The sequence below is a fragment of the Thamnophis sirtalis genome, unplaced genomic scaffold (genome assembly GCF_051295495.1).
Source record: "Thamnophis sirtalis isolate CommonGarterSnake01/CBP01778 unplaced genomic scaffold, rThaSir2_p1.2 scaffold_14, whole genome shotgun sequence".
Lineage (NCBI taxonomy): Eukaryota > Metazoa > Chordata > Lepidosauria > Squamata > Natricidae > Thamnophis > Thamnophis sirtalis.
In genome coordinates, this window is record NW_028261394.1 from 37105788 (window position 1) to 37121531 (window position 15744).

Consider the following 15744-nt stretch of genomic DNA (forward strand, 5'->3'; position numbering starts at 1 on the left):
GAAGTCAAGAATGAGCTCACCTCCTTCTTACCCTTTCACCTTTTTTAAGGCTTAAGGAATGTTTCCTGGCCCTTGTTGTTTCTGAAACAGCTTCTGAGTATTTCCCTCAAGATGATCTTTTTGGCCCTCTACAATTGGCAAATCTAGACCCCATACTAAAAAGCAGACATCACCCTGCCAACAAAAGTGCGTCTAGTCAAGGCTATGGTTTTCCCAGTTGCAATGTATGGCTGTGAAAGTTGGACCATAAGAAAGGCTGAGCACCAAAGAATGGAGGCCTTTGAACGATGGTGCTGGAGAAGACTCCTGCGAGTCCCTTGGACTGCAAGGCAATCCAACCGGTCAGCCCTAGAGGAGATCAACCCTGACTGCTCTTTGGAAGGCCAGACCCTGAAGAGGAAACTCAAATACTTTGGCCACCTAATGAGAAGGAAGGACTCCCTGGAGAAGAGCCTAATTCTTGATTAAGGGCAAAAGAAGAAGGGGACGACAGAGAATGAGGTGGCTGGATGGAGTCACCGAAGCAGTTGGCGTGAGCTTAAATGGACTCCAGAAGATGGTAGAGGACAGGAAGGCCTGGAGGAATGTTGTCCATGGGGTCGTGATCAGTCGGACATGAGTTTGTGACTAACAATGACAACAACAATAGCCTTGAGGCTTTCTGCTGGTGTTCCACCCATGTTACTAAGCCCTAAGCTCTATTCAGGCTTTTAAACTCAACCAGTTTAGTCAATCAACTTTTGCTGACATAGTCTTGCCCCTCAACTCTTCTACCTTGACATGTCAGAGACAAAGCTTGACTATCTCTTTGGCAAACAAGAAATTATTCTGTCTTCTCACGCTTTCATCAATTGATAGAGAGGAAGTCCAACACACCTGAGAGTTTTATTCACCGACAAAGCTTTGGCTAGTATTTTGGCTCCCAAGTCTCCCATGGCATTGCCGCTGATATCCAAGGCCACAAGATGGCTGTTGCTCCCTAAACCAGCCAGGAGAATGTTGGTTCTCAGCTTCAGGCGTGATTCAGCGACTGATACAGATTCAATTGACTGAAATAAAATCAAACAAAGCAGAAACCATATTACTGTAGCATAGGACCAGGGGTGGGTTTCAACCGGTTCGCGGCGGTCCCTGCGAACCAGTTGGTCGGTGAACCTGGAAGTAAGTAACTTCCAGGAACGGCGAAGGGTCCACCCGCCCGCCCGCGTTCCTTACCCGGTTTTGACAAGTTCTGCGCTTCCACGCATGCGCAGGACGCATACAGCACCTGCACGATCCTCCAGGAGCAGCTGGAGCCTCGCACAGATGCTAGTACGTATGTGTGCACCGCGTGCATGCACGAGGACGCCGCCGGCCCCGTTCCAACCGAACCGGTTGGAACGGGGTGAGAAACCCACCCCTGCATAGGACTGTCAAAACTCACGGCCCGAGGGCCAGATGCACCACGCTCTAGCCACTCCCACTCCTGGTTTAGCAAAGGGGAAAAAGTCACGATGGGTCATACGACGCCTCTATGACAACGCGAGTTTGACACCCCTGGTCTCTAGCACACCGTACAAAATTGATCTGGTCTGTGATTCAAACTTTGAAAGCAGATTATATTTTAATGATCCGCTTGCTATCAAATAGACACAGACTGTAAGACTTCAAATTTATAAAAATAGGGACGCCGATAAGATGATGAGATACTATAAACAATGAAGCTTTCTTTTTCTTTTTAAAGTCTCACTTACACAATCTTCATCCTGAGTGAGTTGAACAATCCGGTGCAAGGTGTCCACTAGAGTCTCTCTAAGGGAATTAAAAAACAAAAGGAGTTGACAACTCTTTGAGTTTTAATTCATATAATTCAATCTCCTGTAAGAGGTCTCCAATTGCCCCAGTAGATTGATCTGATGGAGAAGCTTCAAGTGCTATAAAACACTTTCTGCTTGGGCCTGGAGAACTGAAGTTGTTCTAATCTTGCAAGAGCCGTAACCTTTCTTCCTTTAAAACTTACATTTTTCGAACCCTGAACAATTGCGTGCAATAGAAACAACTTCTTTGCTATGTGACCAGGTGTTCAGTTGAGCATCAGGTCTTTGTTTCAAATTCTCATCATCAGCAGACTATTTTTCATTATGATGCCTATCAGGGGTAGGATTCACTTCCCTTCCCTACCGGTTCGCAAATGTGCCACTTGCACGTGACACTTCCAAACATGTGCATAGACTTCCGTGCATGCGTTTTGGTGAAAATAGGGCCTAAATGGGACACCGTAGAGCTGGGGGCGAGTGGGCGGGGCCATCCGCGATTTCCGCTACTGGTTCGGGCTATTTGCTGGATCAATTCTCAAATACAGCTCATCTGTCTGGAACCCGCACTGCATATCGGACATTTATACAATTGAGAGAGTTCAGAGATATTTCACGGGAAGAGTCCTCCACTCCTCTGCTTGCAACAGAATCCCTGATGCCACCAGGCTTCAAATTTTGGGCTTAGACAACTTAGAACTTCGCCGCCTTCGGTCTGACCTAAGCGTAGTACGTAAAATTATCTACTACAATGTTCTACCTGTCAATGAATACTTCAGCTTCAACCACAACAATACACAAGCACACAATCGATACAAACTTAAAGTAAACCACTCCAAACTCAATTGCAGAAAATAGGACTTCAGCAACAGAGTGGTCAATGCCTAAAATGCACTACCTGACTGTGGTTTCTTCCCCAAACCCCCACAACTTTAACCTTAGACTGTCTACTGTTGACCTCACCCCATTCCTAAGAGGTCTGTAAGGGGCGTGCATAAGCGCACCAATGTGCCAATCGTTCCTGTCCTAACAACCCCATTTATTCGAATCCATTTCATGTATTCATGAAAGTATGTACTTATATCTATTATCTTATACATGCTTAACAAAACAAATATTTTTTTAAAAAAATACCACCACTGATGCCTATCCTGTGGATGGATCTGCTCCAGTGGTGGGTTTCAAAAATTGTTCGAACCTACTCTGTGGGTGTGGCCTCCTTTGTGGGAGTGGCTTGCCGCCCATGTGACCGGATGGGAGTGGCTTGCCGCCCATGTGACCGGATATGAAGATGCCGACGACACTTGTCAGAACCCCCTTAAATTACCTCACACACAGCACTGGCATGCATAAGAATATGATGTAAACTTGTTTTTTAAAAGGCATCTTTGGTTTGCGTTAAAACAACTTCAACACACGCAATGTTCTGATTGCCCCACAAACGCAGTAGTCATCCTTACCTTTCACAGAGGCACTGAGTTTTATAAATATGGGCATGATAGTGTAGAATAATCCTATCCAAGGACCAGTGGTGGGTTTCAAAATTTTTTGGAACCTCTTCTGTAGGTGTGGCCTGTTTTCCGGGTCCACTGGTGGAGCCTCTTCTAACCGGTTCGGTAGATTTGATGAACCGGTTCTACCGAATAGGTGCGAACTGGTAGGAACCCATCTCTGATCTGCTCTTACCCAAAGCATGGCAATGCTATCTTATTTTGGGCTTGCCTTCTTTTAATGCCAAGAGGGTGCTGAATGCTTACCTTGATTGGATGTTAAAGTTCTTCCCTAATGCGACATGCTTAATGGATTTGCTTCGGTTGAGGCTCAAAACCAGCGTCACCATGTCCGAATCAAAGCCTGCAGAAAAGAGGCATGCAGGCAGGAACCACACAGGTGTCTCATTCAGGAGGAGGTAAATGTTTTGAGCCCATTGGACACTCCGGAAATGCTGAGGATATGCCATGGGCTTCTTCTCCCCAATGGCTTTTATGGGAGAAGGACTATTCATAAAATGGCAAGGCTATTCTTGGTGTTTTAGGGTGGGTTTTTTAAAATGAGATTTTACTATTAGGCTTTTATTGAATGTTTGGAAGCCGGCCAGAGACATTAAAGGAACAAAGGCCATAGTCATTTAAAAATAAATACCATATTTTTTGGACGATAGGACACACTGGAGTATAAGACGCACCAAGATTTTCAAGAGGTAAATTTTTAAAAAAATGTTTTTGTGCTCTGCAGAACTCCCAAACCCTCTGCACACCTCATTTTTTTTGTGGAAAATGGGGCATGCAGAAAGTTTGGGAGGCCTGCAAAGTGCTCCTGGGGGCTGTGGGGGCAAAAACGAGCAAAAAACATCCCATTTTGCATTCGTTTTTGCCCTCCCCAGCCCCCAGGAGCACTTTGCAGGCCTCTCAAACCCTCTGCACATCCATTTTTGCAAAAGGTTTTGGGAGGCCAAAATAGCAATAGCAATAGCAATAGCAATAGCAATAGCAGTTAGACTTATATACCACTTCATAGGGCTTTCAGCTCTCTCTAAGCAGTTTACAGAGTCAGCATATTGCCCCCAACAACAATCCGGGTCCTTCCACCTCGGAAGGATGGAAGGCTGAGTCAACCCTGAGCCGGTGAGATTTGAACAGCCGAACTGCAGAACTGCAGTCAGCTGAAGTAGCCTGCAGTGCTGCATTTAACCACTGTGCCACCTCGGCTCTTCAAAAATGCTCTACTCAGTGTATAAGACACACCCAGATTTTCACCCTCTTTTTTTGTGTGTGTGTGTGTGGGGGGGGAAGTTCCATCTTATACTTCGAAAAATACGGTGGATTTCCCTTCCTTTCCCAGTCTCAAAAAAGCAAGCAGATGAGATTAAAACACACAAAGAACTGTTGCAGGAACTGGGTATGTCTAGTCTGATGAAAAGAAGGACTAGGGGAGACATGATAGCAGTCTTCCAATATCTCAGGGGTTGCCACAAAGAAGAGGGAGTCAAACTATTCTCCAAAACATCTGAGGGCAGAACAAGAAGCAATGGGTGGAAACTAATCAAGGAGAGAAGCAACCTAGAACTAAGGAGAAATTTCCTGACAGTTAGAACAATTAATCAGTGGAACAACTTGCCTCCAGAAGTTGTGAATGCCCCAGCACTGGAAGTCTTTAAGAAGATGTTGGATAGCCATTTGTCTGGAACGGTATAGGGTTTCCTGCCTAGGCAGGGGGTTGGACTAGAAGACCTCCAAGGTCCCTTCCAACTCTGCTATTGTATTGTATTGTATTGTATTGTATTGTATTGTATTGTATTGTATTGTATTGTATTGTATTGTATTGTATTGTATTGTATCGTATCTTTCTGGCTTTCAATTAGGAAAGTAGATTTTCATGTCTCCCCATGTCCTTCTTTTCATTCAACTAGACATACCCAGTTCCTGCGACCATTCTTCATATGTTTTAGCCTCCAGTCCCCTAATAATCTTTGTTGCTCTTCTCTGCACTCTTTCTAGAGTCTCCACAGATTATTGGACTGACCACCATCCAGATACAGCGACAACCGCTTGGGTTAATGTCAGGATGAAAAATGTAGGAAACATCACCCTCCTCTTATTATCTCAACAGGCTGGCAGAGAACAAATAGACCTACCGTTGTCTGACAAATTCAAGTCACAGATTGAACTGGCATCTGATATCAGATCCTGGATCACTTGGGCTCCTGCCGAGCTCAGCTATGGAATGAAGATCATAGTAAGTGAGGGTCAGATAGTTTTGTTGTAGTAACAATGAGCTATTCAGAAAAACCACGATCCATTTAATCTTCAGAAGCTTCTAAAATCAATCTATCTTCTCTGCAGCCATTGAAAGCAGCTTATATCTATTGACAGATATCTCCCAACGTGGAGGGTGCACGGAATTATTATGACTAGGAACAAATAGTAGAGCCAATCTTCCAAATTCAACCGGTCTCTTTTTCTCATGGCAGACATAGCCCAGGGGTAGGCTTCAAAAATTGCAGCAATGGCTTCACTGCCACATTACTGGGTGGGCGTAGTTATGGCGGACATGGCCTAGTCGGCCTCCTGCATCACGGTGGGGGTTGAGGTGCTTTCCTTGAGCCTCGGGGGGGGGGGGGGGCAAAAACTGCTTCCCCCAGGCTCCAGAGGCCCTCCTGAGGCCAGAAACGGACCTGTAGGCCTATTTTTCTCCCTCTCCAGGGCCTCTGCGTGGGCCCTGCACTTACCTGGCATGATGAACGGGCTGCATGGAGACTCCTGGGAGGATCAGGGTGGGTGGGAGGTGTGGGGTGGGCATGGCCAGCTATTTGGAGGTTTGCTGAACTGGGCAGAATCCTAGCTAGAGGATCACCCAAACCCGTGTGGACCCCCAGCCGCCCCCCCTGAAGTAGCCCCCCCCAATGATTCAAAAGAAGTATTGTAGCCATTGCACACGTGCCATAAACTTTGCATAAACTTTGCATAAACTTTGCATAAACTTTGCATAAACTTTGCAAAAACTTTGCAAAAACTTTGCATAAACTTTGCATAAACTTTGCATAGCTTTTAAAATCGTTTTTCATTAAAGCAGGCGCACTTTTTCCCCCAGACCAACCTGAAAAAAGAGGCGGTTGCTTTAATGAGTAAAACTGATTAAAACACAATCTTTCTAAACAAACCTTTTCTGTTTGGCTCAATTTAAATAACAAAAAGGCTATCGGCATGCAATTTTTTGCAAAAAAAGAAAAAAAAGAAATGGCATCTGCCTAATGGAATCTTGGAAGCCCAGTCTTCTCCGTGACGGGAAATACATTTAGAATGAAACGTCTTCAAAGAAAAAACAGAAAGTCCAGTTGCCTCTTTAAAAAGCCCCTTTGGGACAACTGTGACCTGGTTGACTGAGAATCTCCATAGAATGACTTCCCCTTAGTCTCCCTGATGAATCTCAAGGGGAGAAGGGGAACTGTAATACTGTGTTCCCTGTGTATTTCCAGCTTTTTCCCTTCAAATTTCTGGAACTGGCTCTTCTACCATCAATCAGAACAGCTTCCTAGGAAATCACTGTTTACCTCACAGCTACTGAGGTCCAGGCACAGGGTCTTCAGTTGGGTGTTGTTGGCTAAAGCCTGAAGCAAAGATCTGAGAAAACCCAAAAAGGAAACAAGCGGAGAATTAGCCAACTCTCTCCTTGACACATTCCTCAATGCAGTTTGTTCCATGTCGTGGCCCCTATTTCATATTTCTGTCTCTTCCCTCAGAGAGCTCAAAGTTTTCAATTCTCCCTTACCTTAGAGCCTCTGGTGGAAGCTTGGTTCCAGAAAAGGAAACGTGTTGTAGAGCAGAGGCCTGGCTGAAGAACTGGCTGATTGCAAAAGGATCACCTCTGGATTTTCTGAGGAGGAAAAAAAATGGTTGGCTCCTAAATTTTAGCAAGACGGTTGGTGGCGCAATACTGGAAGAAGGAAGATTTGCCTACTATTCAAGAATGGACATTAAAAGTTACAAACTTAGCAGAGATGGCTAAAATGGAAGAGCCGAGGTGGCGCAGTGGTTAAATGCAGCACTGCAGGCTACTTCAGCTGACTGCAGTTCAGCAGTTTGGCTGTTCAAATCCCACCAGGCTCAAGGTTGACTCAGCCTTCCATCCTTCCGAGGTGGGTAAAATGAGGACCCAGATTGTTGTTGGGGGCAATATGCTGACTCTGTAAACCGCTTAGAGAGGGCTGAAAGCCCTATGAAGCGGTATATAAGCCTAACTATTGCTATTGCTATAAATAACAGCATATCTTAAGGACCACTCAAATGAGAAATATAAACTGGAGTGGAGAAGATGGATTGACTATATTCAAAATAAATATGAGACTAAGAAATTCCAGATAGTTTATAACTGAAGAAGGAATGATATAATCTGTTTAGAGTTAGCCTAACAAAAGAGGAGTTAAAGCTCATATGAAAGATGATACTAACTTTTTTTAAAAAAGTTTATTTTAGAACATCTTTGTTAAAGATTTATACCCTGTATTTGTTCTGGGAAGTCAGGGGGGGGGAGGTTGGGGGGGGGGTTGGGTCTGGGTGGGGAGGGTGGGGGAGGGGAGGTAAATATTTGTAAAAGCCTTTTTTTTCCAAAAAAATTCAATAAAAAAAAATTATGTGAGGAGCCACCAACTCTTGGATAGCAATCGCATCTCTTCCAGGAAATGGCAGTAATTGAGTACCACAAACCCAGAAGACAAGAACAACTAAGGAAGCAGGATTGGCTGAAGAGTAAAGCCACACCTTGGAGGCGTTTGGCCCTTCCCATGGGAAACAAAAGAAGACCGAACAGGGAGTGGGCTTTTGCAGGGAAACAATTCATTCATAAGCATGAGCATAAGAAACTAAAGGTTAATTTGTGTGTATTCTTTAATGGACTACTAAATTGGCCACACCAGAGGTGGGTTCCTACCAGTTCGCACCTATTCGGTAGAACTGGATGGTCAAATCTACCGAACCGGTTAGAAGAGGTTCCACCAGTGGACCCGGAAAGCAGGCCACACCTACAGAAGAGGATCCAAAATTTTTTGAAACCCATCACTGGTCTTTGGATATGATTATTCTACACAATCATGCTCATATTTATAAAACTCAGTGCCTCTGTGAAAGGTAAGGATGACTCCTGCGTTTGTGGTGCAATCAGAACATTGCGTGTGTTGAAGTTGTTTTAACGCAAACCAAAGATGCCTTGTAAAAAACAAGTTGACATCCTATTCTTATGCATGCCAGTGCTGTGTGTGAGGTAATTTAAGGTGGTTCTGACAAGTGTCGTCAGCATCTTCATATCCGGTCACATGGGCGGCAAGCCACTCCCATCTGGTCACATGGGCGGCAAGCCACTCCCATAAAGGAGGCCACACCCACAGAGTAGGTTTGAACAATTTTTGAAACCCACCACTGGGCCACACCCATCCAGTCACCTGACCACTTAGCCACGCCCACCCACCCAGTCCAGCCCCCCAACTGTCTAGGGGGGACCGTGAATTGGCCCCCTGTTTAAAAACTCTGAGGACCCCTGCTCTAACCAGATCAACAGAAGACTGAAAAAAAAAGGATGGAAATAAAAATGAATAGATTCATCCATCACTTTTTCAAATTTCACAGCCTGGTGGCTATTGCCGTTCTTGCACAGAGTTGCTCCCAGCTTAACAATCTGGAGAGAGAGAGAGAGAGCAACCCTTTTTCTTGTCTCAGTAATAAGGCATTTGTCAACGGTTGCTTGGCAGCTCCCTACGAAGCACGAAAGGCTTGTAGAGACCAAGTAGAAGATGTTGGTGGCATGAAGCTGCGTAGAAGAAATATTGCTACTGTAGACTGTGTCTTGGGGACGCAAATGGTTCTGGACCGCCAAGATTTAATGTGCAAATGCAAATTCTGGCAGAGATTATTCTCAAGATCTACATTACAAACACGTACCATGATTACATCCTCAAGATCAGAGCTCCAGCTTGCATCAGGTGCAAGGCAAATCTTTTATGCAGCGGAGAGCCAGTTTGATTAAAATTCTGAAATAATTTTGGGCCTCCATCTCCAGTTTAACCCTTTGGAGATCTCGGAAGCCAAAAGTAATTTTAAAATGGAAAGCACCTTCATCCTGCTTCAAAATGATGGATCATATGTGTTCTAGTTCCCCCCACCCCCAGCCCCAGCCCCATTCTAAAGCAGTGGTGAAATTCAAAAAAATTCCCTACCAATTCTGTGGGCGTGGCTTGGGGATCATGTGATTGGGTGGGTGTGGCTTGGTAGTCATGTGACCAGGTGGGAAACAAGCAGGAACCTCACAGAGTCACAGAGAGTTCAAAAACCGACTATCACACTTTACACAAAAATAACACAACTGACTCACACACAATGCAAAAGCAGCTGGACTTCACACACACACAAAAAGGTTCCAACAATCGGCACAGCCGATTGTCACAGTTGATCGTTGGAACCTATTTTTTAAACTATTTTTTTAGCATTTTGCCCAGTAGTAAAAAAAGATACTTTAAAAAAGTTTTTAAAAAGTTCTGAAGATTAGCTGTGGTTTTAAAAAATTTTTTAAAAAAATTAAAGCATTTTTTTCTACTACTAGTAGCATTTTTACTACCAGTTCTGTACCGGTTTACTACATGACACTGACTCTGCTGGTGACTGGCAGGCCACCCCCTTCACCAACCTGTCCCCCCAGCCTGTTCTGACTAAGGCTTCCCAAGAGCATTAAGCAAACTCCTTGTCCTGACAAAAAACCCTTTTATTAATTTACTTTGAATTCTTCTCATTCACATCCAGTCTTTCAAGGGAGGATTTACAGCCACAGACCTTATCTGGCTTGGAGAGCTGCCAGGTGATATCTGCAGAACTTGGCAAAGAGTTTCAGAGAGTCATGTATTAATTAAGCAAACTAACTGTCTCCTGCAAACTCCACTCCCCTTTCGCTTCTCTTTTATTTCTGCTGGGAAGGGCCATCACCATCCCCTGTGACCTTACTCCCAAGTCAACCCCTGTTCTTTAGCTGTTCCCTTCGTCTGGCAATTCTGCTCATGCGCACACTGGGAACAGGCTCCAGCTGTTCGTCTGCCTCACTGATGTCGTACTCTGAAGGCAGCTGATAACTGGCATACGGCCCTGGTTCTCTCTCTGCCTCTGACACAGAGCCGTCACCATCGGAGCCTTCCCCAGACTCCAGGACTGGCCCATGTTCTTCTCCAACCTTCTCACTGTCCGAATCTGCTGCCAGCTCTGCTGGTTACTGGTGGGCCACAGCACAGCCGGAGAAGTTTAGCAAAACATGTCAGGCTCTTACTTGTGAGAGTAAACGTTCTTGCAGATATTCAGATGAGTCAGGTTTACACAGCATCCACCGGCCAAGGCACCAAAGAGCTGGCAAGAGGAAAATAAAAATAGCCAGGGACATGGGGAGAAACAAGTCAACTCACGGAGCAGCTGGCTGGCTTAACAGAACGAGGGTTCCCTGTCCTTTTACTACAGGGGTTCATGACAATCTTTGCAGTCATGATGGATTTCACCAAAATGATGCCAAAATAAAAGGACAGAATATCACACATCCCTGGAGGATCGGAAACAATGGTTGCTACAGTAGTTGCTCACCATGTCCAGAGCACAGTCTGACCCAGAGAGATCGAGATGACCCAAAGCATTTGGCTCATTCAGGAAGGAAAACAAGCCCTGGGAAAAAAAGAGACAGATGCAAAGAGAAATTGCTAATGTGCTCTTGTCAATAACTTCTATGATGTCAACATACAACCACAATTCAGGGCCAGAATTTTTCCATGCCTGTTCTGACCCCCCTCCTCCGTCCAGGAACGAAAGCCGAAACCAACGTAAATGAGAATGTTTCTTTTAATCAGTCCAGACTCTTGTTGGCTGCAAGCCACATAAACAAGGAGATAAGCACTCTGGCAGCAAGTCCTACAAAACTTGGCAGCAATGCAAACAAACTCTGGCAGCAATCCAGCCTGCCAAGTTTGTTTCTTGTTCATCCTTAACGTTGACTTCTGCAGAAGGGCATGGCACAAGCAGTCTCTTTTATAACTAGGAGAGGATCTTAATGAGCGTCAGCTGAGCGTAATCACCTCTTGTAATTACTCCGTTGTTCTTAATGCCGAGTAGCCCTTCGACGGCGTGCATCCTGTAACAGCTCACAGGTGTTTTCTGGATCACTCACGTTTGTCTCTGCCCCACTGATCCAAGACTCAGACACCACCTGGTGGCCAACCAGTCTCTCCTTGCCCTGCTCAGAGTCGAAACCCTGTCCAGGGTCCTCCACCTCCTCCAGGGCTGACTCATAAGACCCCTCGTTGTCGGAGTCTGGCGGCAGCTCCAACGGCTCCTGCCGGGCCACAACACATGCCTAAACAAGGCGATTCTTAAGTGAGTGCTGCCCGATTTTACTGCCCTTCTTGCCATCGTTGTTAAACGAATCGCTGCAGTTCTTAAGTGAATCCTGTGGTCATTAAGCAAATCTGGCTCTCCCCATTGGTTATGCTTGTTGGAAGCCAGCTGGGAAGGTCGCAAATGGTGATCCCATGATCCTGGGATGCTGTATTGCCAGTTGCCAAACATCTACTCCCCACTAAAGCAGGGAGGCAAGGAATGTTGTGGTTCCTGTCCCCAACGGGTCCCGTCCCCTGAGGAGATACACCGGGTGGGACCCAGAAGAAGGGCCTTCTCTGTCGTGGCTCCCTCTCTCTGGAACTTCACACCCCCCCAGTTGATGATTAAAATGGCCCCCCACTCTAACCCTCTTTTGGAAGGCCCTGAAAACATAATTTTGCCAGTGGGTCTCGGGAACCCAGAGTGGGATGGAGTCCATTAAATGGTTGAATTGATTGTGTGTTGTCACGGAGGAGTGGATGTTTTTTTTTATTATTTTATTATTTTCCCTTTTATTATTATTATTTCCTTTATATGGAGCTTTTATATTCTTGTAAGCCTCCTTGTGTCGCCGTGTGCAATTAGGCAGAAAATATAAATTTTCTAAATAAATAAATCCAAATTTTGATTACATGGCTATAAGCGTCAGGACTGATTGCAAGTCACTTTTTTTCATTTCTGTTGTATGGTAAGTTTCAAACGGTTGCTAAACAAATGGTTATAAGTCAAGGACCACCTGTACATAATTAGGGGACTGGAGACTAAAACATATGAGGAATGGTTGCAGGAATTGGCTATGTCTAGTTTAATGAAAAGAAAGATCAGTGAAGACATGATAGCAGTATTCCAATATCTCAGGGGCTGCCATAAAGAAGAAGGACTCAAACTATTCTCCAAAGCACCTGAGGGCAGGACAAGAAGCAATGGGTGGAAACTAATCAAGGAGAGAAGCAACTTAGAACTGAGGAGAAATTTCCTGACAGTTAGGACAATTAATCAATGGAACAGCTTCCCTCCAGAAGTTGTGGGTGCTCCATCACTAGAGGCTTTTTAAAAGAGATTGGACAGCCACTTGTTTGAAATGGTATAAGGTCTCTTGCTTGAGCAGGGGGTTGGACTAGAAGACCTCTAAGGTCCCTTAGCAATAGCAATAGCAGTTAGACTTATATACCGCTTCATAGGGCTTTCAGCCTTCTCTAAGCGGTTTACAGAGTCAGCATATCGCCCCCACAGTCTGGGTCCTCATTTCACCCACCTCGGAAGGATGGAAGGCTGAGTCAACCTTGAGCCGGTGAGATTAGAACCGCTGAACTGCAGATAACAGTCAGCTGAAGTGGCCTGCAGTACAGCACCCTAACCACTGCGCCACCTCAGCTCTTCCAACTTTGTTATTCTATTCTATTCTATTCTATTCTATTCTATTCTATTCTATTCTATTCTATTCTATTCTACTCTATTCTAATATTACCTACCCCTGAAGCGTTCAGAAATGGAGCCTGCTGTGAAATGATTTTATGAGATTATAATTCTGCTTGAGCATCATAGTGATGTTTCCAGCCTTCATGGAACTATCTTTACAGACCCAAAAGATTTTAAGGTTGGGGCAGCTTAAGAAAGGGTGCAACGTGACACAATGGTCAATCATTTTTGGGACTGACATTTAAAGAAACCTTCTGCTGAATTTTGGCCATGTGACTGTTTAAAATCAGTGGTGCTGATTTAATTTATAGCACAAGATTTTAAAATAGATTTTTTTTTAAAAAAAAATCAAACTCTTCGTTGGCTTCACTATGATGAATGATGTATAGTCATTCATGATGCTGTGGTTTTCCCAGTTGCAATGGATGGCTGTGAAAGTTGGACCATAAGGAAGGCTGAGCTCCAAAGTATGGAGGCCTTTGAACTCTGGTGTTGGAGAAGACTCCTGCGAGTCCCTTGGACTGCAAGGCGATCCAACCGGTCAGTCCTAGAGGAGATCAACCGTGACTGCTCTTTGGAAGGCCAGATCCTGAAGAGGAAACTCAAGTACTTTGGCCACCTAATGAGAAGGAAGGACTTACTGGAGAAGAACCTAATACTTGGAAAGATGGAGGGCAAAAGAAGGAGACGACAGAGAATGAGGTGGCTGGATGGAGTCACCGAAGCAGTAGGCGTGAGCTTAAATGGACTCCAGAGGATGCTAGAGAACAGGAAGGCCTGGAGGAACGTCGGCCATGGGGTCGCGATGGGTCGGACACGATTTTGCAACTAACAACAACAACACGATGAATGATCTGGTCATTATCTCACTTCTCAATTCTTCAGCCATTAAATGTGATCTTAATTCACTAAAATATTCCCCTTTACTTGTAAGGAATGAACTAAATATGGACTTGATTGTGTCACACCACAAAGTGCAGGCTCTCAATCCACTGTCTTACCTAGATAAGCAAGATGGTAGCGGGTGGAACAATATTAAAACTATCACAGCATTGATCAAATGACCCATGGCATAAATTCAGTTTAAAAGATAACATTTAAAAAGCCATACCAGTTCTATCTCCCACCACAATTCTATTTAATTAGTAGGGAAATTGTTTCAGGTGTACAAGCAAAACCAGTGAACTGTGAATGTCATCTCTCTTTCATTGGGGGGGAAACCACAAATATTTTGCCTTATTTACTCTTTCACCAATTATGTGTCAATTCTACAAGGAACGTTTTGTAAACAATTAGAACGGCTCCTCAGATACTGATAGACATAAAATCTCTGATGGGTGAAAACTATGTAGTCACTGAGCTGGCTGCAAAGTTTGCTGTAATAGCCAGAAAATTGAGAGCAATTTTTCTCTTGTGGGATACAGTTGAGTGCAAAGGATATGAGCATGTGAAATGGTTTTATGTTTTGAAATCTCCTTTTATTGGTTTGGGAGCAATTAAACTGAAATGCCTCTGCATTTTAACATTCCTTTCGTATGCTTGAATTGCAGTGCCTTTGGCTATAACCAGACAAAAGCGTATCAGTTATTTAACTGCCACCAATCACCACATAACACAGACTTAATTTGTCTTTTCATCACACAGGTTTCATTTCCCATCTAATCCTTACTACAAGTAGTCCTCAACTTACAACAGTTTGCTTAGCTAAAACGGCACTGAAAAAGGGGACATGACCATTTTTCATACCTATTGTTCTGACCTAAGCTTCACCAAATCACCAAGCAGACTCCTTGTCCCGACAAAACCCCTTTTTATTAAGCTAATGTGAATTCCACTCATTCACATCCAGCAAAGTCCCGGCAAACAGTCTTTCAAGGGTGAGTTTACAACCACAGACCTTATCAGGCTTGGAGACCTGCCAGGCCGATATCTTCCAAATGCAACGCTGTACAAGAAAATACTTGGCAAGGAGTCTCTGAGAGTCAGGAATAAATCTTCACACTAATGAATAGAATTAATTGTCCACTGCGAACTCCACTCCCCTTTTGCTCCTCCTTATTCCCTATGGGAAGGGCCATTCACCATCCACCTGTACCTTTACTCCTGAGTCAGCCCTTGTTCCTTAACTGTTCCCTTCTCTTGGCAGCTCTGCGCACGCGCACATCGGGAACAAGCTCCAGCTGTTCTTCTGCCCCACTGATCTCCAACTCCAAAGGCAGCTGATAATTGTCGGACGGCCCTGGCCCCATCTCTCCTTCCAACACAGAGCCCTCATCAGAGCCTTCCCCAAACTCCAGGACTGGCCCATGTTTCTCCCCCACCTCTTCACTGCCTGAGTCTGCCACCAGCTCCACTGACTGCTGGTGGGCGACAACGCTTATGACTGTTACAGCATCCCCGCGTATCATGTGATTTACATTTAGATGCCTGACAAAAGGTTCACATGTTGCAGCGTCTCAGGTGATCACGTGATCCGCTGTTGTGACCTTCTAACCGATGGGAAAGCCAGATTCACTTAACAATGGTGTTACTCATTTAACAATCGCAGTGGTTCACTTAACGAATGTGGCAAGAAAAGTCGTAAAAGTCATCAATTGGGGCAAAACTCACAACCCATTTAACAAAACTCACCTGAGAACTAG

At 44.7% G+C, this 15744-nt stretch overlaps 1 protein-coding gene across 1 annotated transcript in view; it reads right to left on the reverse strand.

Moving 5' to 3' along the window:
• Window positions 1-15744, reverse strand: part of CARMIL2 (capping protein regulator and myosin 1 linker 2) — a 95675-nt gene that overhangs the window by 48011 nt on the left and 31920 nt on the right. Inside the window, exons 14-21 of the mRNA XM_087729303.1 lie at window positions 10898-10975; window positions 10593-10669; window positions 7062-7166; window positions 6844-6913; window positions 5428-5509; window positions 3551-3647; window positions 1734-1791; window positions 877-1049 (exon numbers count right to left, since the gene is read on the reverse strand). Of these exons, the coding sequence (XP_087585429.1) occupies window positions 877-1049; window positions 1734-1791; window positions 3551-3647; window positions 5428-5509; window positions 6844-6913; window positions 7062-7166; window positions 10593-10669; window positions 10898-10975 (740 nt within the window). The remainder of the gene's footprint in view (window positions 1-876; window positions 1050-1733; window positions 1792-3550; window positions 3648-5427; window positions 5510-6843; window positions 6914-7061; window positions 7167-10592; window positions 10670-10897; window positions 10976-15744) is intronic.